The 9,842-nt window shown below is 42.6% G+C and overlaps 1 protein-coding gene across 1 annotated transcript in view; it reads right to left on the bottom strand.

The window, feature by feature from the left end:
• Positions 1-422: 422 nt before the first annotated feature.
• LOC108794663 overlaps positions 423-9,842 on the bottom strand; it is a 51,878-nt gene continuing 42,458 nt past the window's right edge. The window contains exons 11-12 of the mRNA XM_018565747.1: positions 8,647-8,784; positions 423-764 (exon numbers count right to left, since the gene is read on the bottom strand). Of these exons, the coding sequence (XP_018421249.1) occupies positions 703-764; positions 8,647-8,784 (200 nt within the window). The 3' untranslated portion in view covers positions 423-702. The remainder of the gene's footprint in view (positions 765-8,646; positions 8,785-9,842) is intronic.

The following is a 9,842-nucleotide window of genomic DNA, read 5'->3' on the forward strand; positions in this document are numbered from 1 at the left end:
TGCACATAGTTCCACTTTAAAGCTCAAGATGAACGGTCGGGATGCTTATTGGTTTATTGCAAAAGCCTAGTTGTGTTTTTCAAACTTTTCCCTGGAGACGTAGGTCCGGAAATTTTTGGCTGAACAGAGCCTGCATCCAGTGAGGCACAGCTGAACACAATAGCCATCAGTGGGGATTCCCAGGGTGGATGGGGGAATATATGGACAGCTTTACTTTCTGTGGCTGACCTATTTTTGAAGATACAAATCTTCCTCACAGGCTCCTTTTAAAGTGTCGATTTTAAAAAGAAAAGCATGGATATGGTTGCTCATACTTGATCATAAATTGAATAAATGTTGACCCTATTACTGTATGAAGCTTTGCTGAATGTATATATATATGTATATAATTTTTCACAAACAAATAGATCAGACAAGAAGTTATGTAAAAGTTTTTTTCTCTCTGAAGAAACAGACAAAATAATCAAAATGTTATATAAACAAAACAAAGATAACTTGCTGGCTACCAGATATGGTTGCACTGCACAAAAAATTATAATTTGTCACTGTCCAGACAGGAAAAATGTAACCATCATTAGGGGAAAAAAAATACTCCTATAGGAATGTAGGGACTTTCACACATTACTGCTGCACTGCTCTAATACTGAATTACAAGTACAACTGGACATACAATAGTCGCTGGCAGGACTGGATCTTCTGTATTTACTGGAGTAAAGGTTTAGGTTTCACTGGCCAGAGGTGTGAATTGGTATTTGCAGAAATAGCTGTCAAGAGAAGAAATACAAAACACAAAAGATTATCACAGCAGTACGATATGCCTTCCTAGACAACAGTCTTAGTTTTACTGTACCAAATCGTAAATGAGAACAGGGTTACGAATAGCAGCTCTCGACTCCAGATCCTTCCTTGTTTTCCTTAATAATTTATTGGCTACAGCTACTAGTATTCACAGCAACTCTTCCTAGTATCAAATAGAAGTAACTTTTAGGGGATGATATAGGAAAACCAGGACCACAATAATTAGTGTAATAAACTAGCGCAATGTATACAAGGTTGGACATTTTTTCTTCTCTACTTCGAGAGCGGAATAATTTCTTTCTGATAAATCTGGTCTAATTTTTTTTACATTTATGACAAAGACTGTACTTGTACAGTTTGAAGTAGGAAGCTTAACCAAAAGGTGCTGGGCTGACATTCAAATATATTTGATAGATAAAACATCTACTCTTATTGTGACTTTACAAACTCCTGCTACTCAGTAGATCTCATTGGAAACAAAGTGACCACTGACACATACAGGTGAAACTCGAATAATTAGAATATCGTGCAAAAGTAATTGCAGTAAGTGCTGCAAAAGGGGCCCAAACCAAGTACTGAGTACATATGCATGCTTGTACTTTTCAGAGGTCCGATATTGTTCTATGTACAATCCTTGTTTTATTGATTGCATGTAATAATCTACTTTTCTGAGGTTGTGGATTTGGGGTTCTTGGGGTTTTCATGAGCTGTAAGCCATAATCACCACAATTATGACAAATCACGGCTTGAATTATCTTGCTTTGCATGTAATGAGTCCATCCCATATATTAGTTTCACCTTTAAGTTGCATTAGTGAAATAAATGAACTTTGCACGATATTCTAATTATTCGAGTTTCACCTGTATATGCAAATAACTAAGAATGGAACTTACCAGGACACCCATGAAAAAGAAAAATAAGTCAAAATGCTCCTGGAACCCATCATACACTTCTGAATACTCATGACAGTTAGTGGAGGTGCAACAAGGCCCTTACTGCCAGCTTAAATCACGTTAAGGCGGCATAGTGCATGGTCCCATGGGCACACATCATGACAAATATTAACTGCACTCTATCAGAGGTCAGCCTGTGTGGATATGGGTTCCATCCTCTTGTATTGAGCTAAAGCACAGTACTTAACAAAAAGTGGATCCAAAAGTACCACCTTTACCAGTTCACTAAGTCCTAGGACAAAGGACAGAGGATCGGTACATGTCAGTAGTATGTACCAATCCTCTGTGCAGGACAAACACTGGAGCGATCGTCTGATCACTCCAGTGTTTGTAAATAACTGGGGACACATAGTACTGTGTCCCCAGTTATAAATGAATGAACAGGATGTGATTTACATCACGTCCCGTTCATGAGTTTCTCAATGGGGAGAAGCACTCTGTACAGAGGCTCCTCCCCATTCAGAAACTGCTTGATAGTAAAATATTTTCTGAATGAATGGGAAGCCTCTGTGCTTTCCATTCATTTAGAATAGAGGCTGCAGAAAAAAAGAAGATTGAGGACTTTATGTCCTCAATTTCTTTTTCTATTTTAAAAGGGAAATATCAGGGGGCTTTTTAGACCCCTAATATTTCCCCAAAGCCCACCCAAGAGTTAAAAAAAAAAAAATCACGAAAATTAAAAAAAATAAAAAATGAAAATAAATTAGAAAAAAACTTTGTTTTTTTTTTCTTGCCTCAGCGCAAAAGGAGCTGGCTACGGCTATGCTCCCGTGGTGCTCGTGCGGCTGCTGGCTGAATGTGTCAGACGCTGCAGATGGAAAGGTGCAGGACACCCCATGTGCAACGTCAGCCACACGAGCACCACGGGAGGACAGGACGCCGGGACATGTAGGGCGCACTGGAATGTAAGCCGGCCGACTCCCTGCGTTCAGGTGCGGGAAGGGGTGTGGAGCTGTATTGAAGTCAATGGCATCGCCCACATTGCGATCGCCCGCACTCGGAACGCAGGCACATTAGTGCCTGCATTCCGCTCCAATGTGATCTGCAAAAATAGTGCTTGCAGCATTTTTGCGGATCTCACTGGACTGGAACACAGGCACTAATCCGGTCGATCGCACTGTGGGCGAGGGGCTTGCCTGCGGAGCCTGGCTGCAGTGCCATTGACTTCAATGCACCGCCACGCCCCCTCCCGCCCCTGAATGCAGGTGTTTTTTCGTTGGTAGATCTCAATGAGCTCGTCATTTGAAAAGTAGATCTCCAGATGAAAAATAGTGGGCGCCCCTGCTCTAAATGCTGCCGACTGCTGAATACTAGAGCCTTAGGGCCAGATTTGGCAGACTGCCTGCGGAGAAGATTCTTAGTATTTCTAGATTACAAAACTGAATGCAAAAATTGTGAGACAAATGGAAAAAGCAGCACAGAGATTGGTGGGAGAGTGTTAATCCAGGGAATATCCGATTGCCTTAGGAGAAGTATGCATCTGACTGAGGATCGGGAAGGAAATAGGATTTTTTTTTACTCACCGTAAAATTATTTTCCTGGAGTCGATTGAGAGACAGAGAAAAGCATTACCTGTCCAATATTATTGCCGCCTACAGAAAGATTGGACACTGGCAAAAAAAATATATCTATAAACCAGGAGTATCCCGCATCAGTTTGTAGAAAGTAGTACAAACTTAATTATCAAGCACAGAGGGGGTGGAACCAGTGTCCCTCAAAAGAACTCCAAGAAAAGGATTATATGCCGAGTACAAAAATACTCTCGTTTCTCTCTTCCTTATTAATGGACGCAGGAAGTCATCCACCATTGGAGGATGCCCAACTGAGGAGTGGGGAACAGAAAACAACCACAAACAGGCCCAACAAAAAAATAACTGGGGACTTCCTGCAGCCAAAGAGCAGTCGGAAGGACCAACCCCTGAATGGGACACCGGATAAGGCCAAAACAGAGGGAAAAAAAAAAAGAAATTCAACCTAATGCCCAAGCAATAAAATGGTCACCAACCAGAGAGAGAAAGGGCTCAACACAGATAGGAGCACTGAGCCATGGCCCAAGTGAGCAGCTAGTCAACCCCAAACCACCAAAAAGGGATGATGAAACAAATTCTGTTAGGAAAAAGAAAAAAAAAAACCAACCTGTCAACAAGGTAAGGGATCAAGCGAGGAGAGATTTACCAGGGAAGACCACCAAAATGCTCTGGACTCCCCAGATCTAAATGAAACAGCAGCATCTGCGCAAGCAGCAACAGGAGTTGTACCAGGACAGTGATGTATATATGCCTGAGTGAATTAAAAAAAAACAAACGTACTAGCAAGGCTTACTTCACAAGTATGTGAATCGGCCAAAGAAGAGGGGCCTAACCCCAGGTAGACATGTCCCACAAATTCTTTAAGGCATTCCCTCTTGCTGCAGGAGACTAGTTTGACCTGCCCAGGACAGCCCATAGTAATAGGGGTACCTTTCTTAATATCCCTTCACCTGCACACAGGGTCTGAATGCTACTTGGTACATGAACCGCTCCTCTTCATGTCTAGAAGCTACAAGTTGGGAAGAACTGGCCTCCAGAGAACCACCCTTAAGGGAATCTGCACAGGTAAGCATAAGATCCATGTTTTAGTCCACAACAAGAACCAAACAGCCTCTCTTGTCAAGGAAGGACTTTGTTCCTCCTGGGTGGTAAAGACACACCAGTACCTAGATGGTGCCCAGCAGTATCCGAACCAGAAGACCTGACCAAAGAGGGGTCTTGTACTGTACAGGAATCACCTGTTCTGTTTATTCAGAATGTAGCCCAGAGATGGGGAGAGTAGTCCTCATCAGCTGTTTAATAGGAAAGATGAGCAATCATGTCAAGAACTATGTGATGCATAGTAGGAAGGCATAAGTCTGCTCAGGTAATAAACCCACAAGAGTGGACTAAAGAGATGAGATAGGACTAAAAGAGATGGGAGAAGGTAAGTGTTTCAGAGAGGATTGGCCCTCACCCAACAATCCTGCAAAGGTTGAGAAATGGGTAGATCCCTGGTTATTGGCATGGGTCATGATGTCGAACAAGCTGTTGCTCCCCTTGCCGAAGAACTATGCTGGATAAGGTAACCGGCCGGACCCTGACAGTTTTCAGTGTCAATCACTGACAAAACCAGGCCTGACTGGATCTAGTAGGCAAGTAGCCAATCAGGGGAATTTCATTAACTATGACCCACAGAGATTGATCTCTTCATAGGTCGCCGGACTGTCCACAGTGGGGATGCCATAAGAAGGTTCTAGGGTAGACACTGGAGCCAACATTCTGAATCAAAGTCAAAGCTTTGGTATGCAGAGGCTAAACTAAGGATTCAGAACCCTGCTGGTTAGGGGAACAATCAGTGTTGACCCCAGTTGACTGAGCAGGCCAGAAGGTCCCTCTCGAGGAGAGGGGATGACGACATTGATGGGTACTAGGTACCACTAATGGGCCCAAGGGAAAATAATTGCTGAGGGAAAGGGCAGTGACCAGAGCTGGACAAAGCTCCTGAGGCTGACTTGAAACAAGAATTGGAGCACCACCACCTAGGATGAGGAGACCCCCAACGGGGCAGGGGAAGGTCTGTGCAGTGGTATCTGTAATGGGTACAGGGTGTTCTGGATTCCGGAGACAGACACCAGGTACCACATATTGCATGAGATCTACTCTTACCTGTAGTGGGTATAGATGTGGTGAGAGAACACATAGTGTGACCCAACCTCTGTTGATCAGTGGGGTCAGAGCATCTGGTGAGCGTTTCCAGGTCACAGTAGATATTGCATTCAAATTTAAAGCAATGGTTTGATCTTGGATGGAGGAGAGCCATGGAATATTTATCAACAGAGAAGACAAAGGATGCAAATTGAATTTTAATGCACTGCAAATAATGATTATAAAAAACAGTATGCTGGCTGCTTGTTACTACAGAAGGATAGTGACAACTGATTCTTTACTGTATTTAAAGGCAGGATACTAGCTGTTGGTCAGTAGACTATACTGGCCTAGTGAGAGTGAGTATGGTGACCCAGATTCTGAGTCAAAGATGGTCACAGAGGCCAGGACATTGGTTGCAAAGACCACATGGAGATCAGAAATTGACTCTACAGGGGAAGGTTCAGGAACATGCATAGAGCCTCTGCGGTCAGCATCTGCAAAGAATTGGATACATTTGGACTGCAGTAGAGTCTCCTGACAAGGCATGGCCTTATTCCGACAGAGCCAAGAATGACTTGGATGAGATAGATAGTTGATATAACCATAGGGTAGCAGGATTCCAGATGTTGGTGCCCTTAGAAGGTACAGAGTAGTTGTCCGGGAACCATTAGGAAAGCATGAGCTGGGGACACCCATTGCAGCGGGACTATCCCCCCTGTGTCTAGATACAGACAGGTTGTGACCGTGCGGCAGTGATTGGCCTACTCACAGAGCGAGTCTTCAAAGACAGAGCAAGCACAGTGACAATGTTAGAAGCTCTGGACCAGGAACGTGCTCCACTCCTAAGTCCAGTCCAGCAGAGTGCAGGTATGGCACTCTAAAACTAGGCTAAGGAAAGGCCAATCTGGATGGCTAACTTGTAGAGACCAGGTCAAGCAACAAGGAATCTTGAATGCACAAGGATTAAAGAATTGGGGGGAAAAAACAATATGATTAAGATGTTTTTCCCCGAGGAAAATACTTCCATTCTCCTGGGACACTAGCAAAATGCATGGCATATGGGGCAATGAGGGGAAAATCCTGGGCTGGACTACAGTTTTGTTTTTCCAGTGAACAACCCTCCAGTGGCAGGGCAGCATAACTCGACAGTAGATAACTTCCTGTATCCCTCAATGGACAAGAAAAGAATGGGTCAGCACACACTCAAGCATGGACAAGGAAATTGTAGCAGTAGCACACGGAGGTCATGTTTTTGCTCACTCTGCTCTCTATCATAATATTCCCGGTCTTGAAAAATGCAAATAAAAATGCAGCCACCCCGTCATTGATTTGAGTGTCACATCTGACAGCGGTATACTGAAAAGCGGGGAGGTGAAAACATGTCTTTGCAAAAGACTGAGGCGAGATTTGTTTGTACATCGATGTCTTACAGTAGTTATCATGTAAGTCGTTTTATTTGTAGTTGCGCAATAAATGTATCCAAGGATTTTATGCTATGTGCAGTGTTTTTTGCATAGCTGAATAATCTAACCTTGGATTGATATAATATTCGGGGGATGAGGAGATTATCTATATATGGAGAGGATAAAACAAATTGTTCAAAAGAAAAGATAAAAGTGAAATCCGAAAAAAATTATTACTACCAGGGAAATAGGATGTGGAGGAGACATTGTAACAATCGTTTGTATTAACGGGAGAATCTCGTGAGTGGACAAAAAGAGACTGATTACACGAAGGTGGAACACAGAGATAAAGAGCACTTATCTTGGTGTCAATTGATCCATATTACTATTTTGATGAACTTTAACACCACATGGACTCTTATTCCCTTTTTTTTCACCATTGAATTTATGGAATTTGTCTGATACATTTTATTGATTTTATTTCACCGATATATTGATTGTGTGTTAAATAAAATTCAACGTTATTTTAGTTGTCACTTTCCTCTGCTGATTAGTCGGCAGTAGGAGTAGATATACACATAGGGGGCAGATAGCGCAGGTTTTTTTGTTTGTTTGTTTTTTTGGACACACAATTCCTTTTATGGACGTCTCTGATATAATATATATTCTGATTGGTATTGAGTAATCTTAGTAGGCCCAATGAGCTTTTAGTAACTTAACAATCATAACAACAACATATATGACTAAACAGTGAACAGTTTAATATTGACAAATAGATAACCATTTTCAAATGGTTGCCATTAATTTGAGCCACACTGCTTAGTTCATTGCAGTGGCGTCGCTACAGGGGGGCAATTGCCCCCCGTGTGCCCCCCCCGCCAGGAATCGGCAAGGTGTTTGTGACTGGTCCTTGCAGGGTCCGCCGCGGTCGTACGGAACAGTTGGTACGACACCCCCGTCCAATTTGATGTTTTGGTACCCTCCTGCCCACGTGCAGGAAGGTTTTTTTTCTCAGGGGCGGCCGCGGAGCTTTTCACAGCAGAGTGGCAGAGCTTGATGGCTGTGTGTAGTGAAGTCAAGTCACTGTACTGGTAAGCCTGCAATGATCTGGAGCTGGGGGGGGGAAGGGAACAGCAGCAGCAGCTAAGTGAGAGGTGTCTGGGGCTGGCTGGGGGGATAGCAGCAGTTGAGGCTTGGTGTCTGGCCTGGGGCTGGGGGAGACAGCACAGCAGCTTAGTTTATATGATAGAAAAAGGAAAGAAAAAAAAAATCCACCATAAAATTAAAGGCCCCAGACCCTGCGAACACACGCATTTAAAAAAAAAAAACATAACAAAATAAAATATTTTTTTTGTTTATACTCCTCTGATCCCTGGATCCACCGACAAGTGCAGCCTCCCGTCTCCCATGCTGTCAGAAGCTGCATACATCGTGTGCTGGTTACTACTTAAACCGGCGTGCTGTGTGTAGCTTCTGAGAAGATACACTATTAGCGTAGCGGGAGCGATGCAAAATGTGCAGCCGGCTTCATCGCTATGCTAATAGCGTATCTTCTCAGAATCTGCACACAGCGCGCCAGTTTAAGTAGTAACCAGCACACGCTGTATGCAGCTTCTGTCGCAGCTGCAGGACGCAGATGCCATCTGCATTTAAATCAGCTCTCGGCTCCCATCGGTTGTGACATGCAATGAAAATTATTAGTGCCCCCCCAGATCTGACTGTGGTATCTTATGTGCCCCCCCTAAATATTGTTCCTAGAGTCGCCACTGGTTCATTGTTACATAAAGTAATTTACCTTTAATTGGATAATGTCTTACTAACAAAAAAACTTACCAGGAGTGGGAAGAAGACCTGGTTTTTCACCAAGGAGTGGTCGTTTTGCAGGAGACATTGGTGGAAAGCCAAGGAGCGGAGGTCTTTTTGTTGGCATTGCCAAAAGTGGCGGAGGTTTGCCTTTTGGAGCCGATAGTCCTAAACAAAAACAGATTTATTTTTTTTTAAACACACAGGATATTTCAGTAAACAAATTTTTAGGACAAATACCATACCATGAAAACAAGGTAAAAAATAGGTTTAAGAATTAAATGCAGATGCAGCTTTAGAAAGCGAATTTCCTATTAGAAAATAATGAGCTAGTTAATGGAGAGCCATTAAAATTAATAATACAACCGATTAACATGTTAATCTACTTTAGTTGGAAGTATTTTTAAGTAAATTAAAAACAGCTTCATTTTCTGGTTTCTACATCAGAGCCTCATAAGAAACGTTTTTTATGCTTCACTCTGTGTCTCTCGCCAATCAAACACATTGACAGCAAGTACCATTATGCAACAATGGAAAACGGCTGCCAATGAATTACATCAGCCCAACATTTGTGTCCACCCTGTCTAAATGAAAACATTTTTCAGACAACAGTGAATCTTTACGCTGGTCTGGGCAGCCATGGCCAAAAGAACATTCCAACTCCCTATACCAGCAAAAGAAGAGTATATAGTATGGCTTAAAGTCATTGACACAGATGGCTTTCAAGCTAGAACATGAAGAAATGAACATTCCTTCCTTTTGTTTCAGAAATGGCAGTCCACAGACTACGCACATAAAGTGGTGCAAAATACAAAGTTGTATGCGCATGTTAAATCAGTACAGACAAGATACTGGGTTTTTTTTGTTCTAAGTTGCTCTTTCAAAGTCAGAATATTGTTCATACTTTGAAATGCATCACACAAAGATAAGCCATAACCTAGTCCACTACAGCATTTCCTTTTTATAATTTCAGCTTTTTGAAATATTGTTACCTGCTATAGGTGATCTCACAATAAATGCACCACCTACGTGGACAGCAAATCGATAGGGAAATCACCCAAACTTGATTGTAACAAAACCATGAATAGTGCAGCTCACAGAAGCTTCAGGTGGAAAGCAAATGTATGCAAGGGAGATTTAAAGGTTTTTTTTTTGCCATCGCTTTCCTTGCTAAAAAAGATAGGCATCCCTATTATTCACCTGTTATTTGCACAGTAATGCCCCCC

Source organism: Nanorana parkeri, unplaced genomic scaffold, assembly GCF_000935625.1.
Source record: "Nanorana parkeri isolate BGI_ZX_2015 unplaced genomic scaffold, ASM93562v1 scaffold883, whole genome shotgun sequence".
In the NCBI taxonomy this organism is placed as follows: domain Eukaryota; kingdom Metazoa; phylum Chordata; class Amphibia; order Anura; family Dicroglossidae; genus Nanorana; species Nanorana parkeri.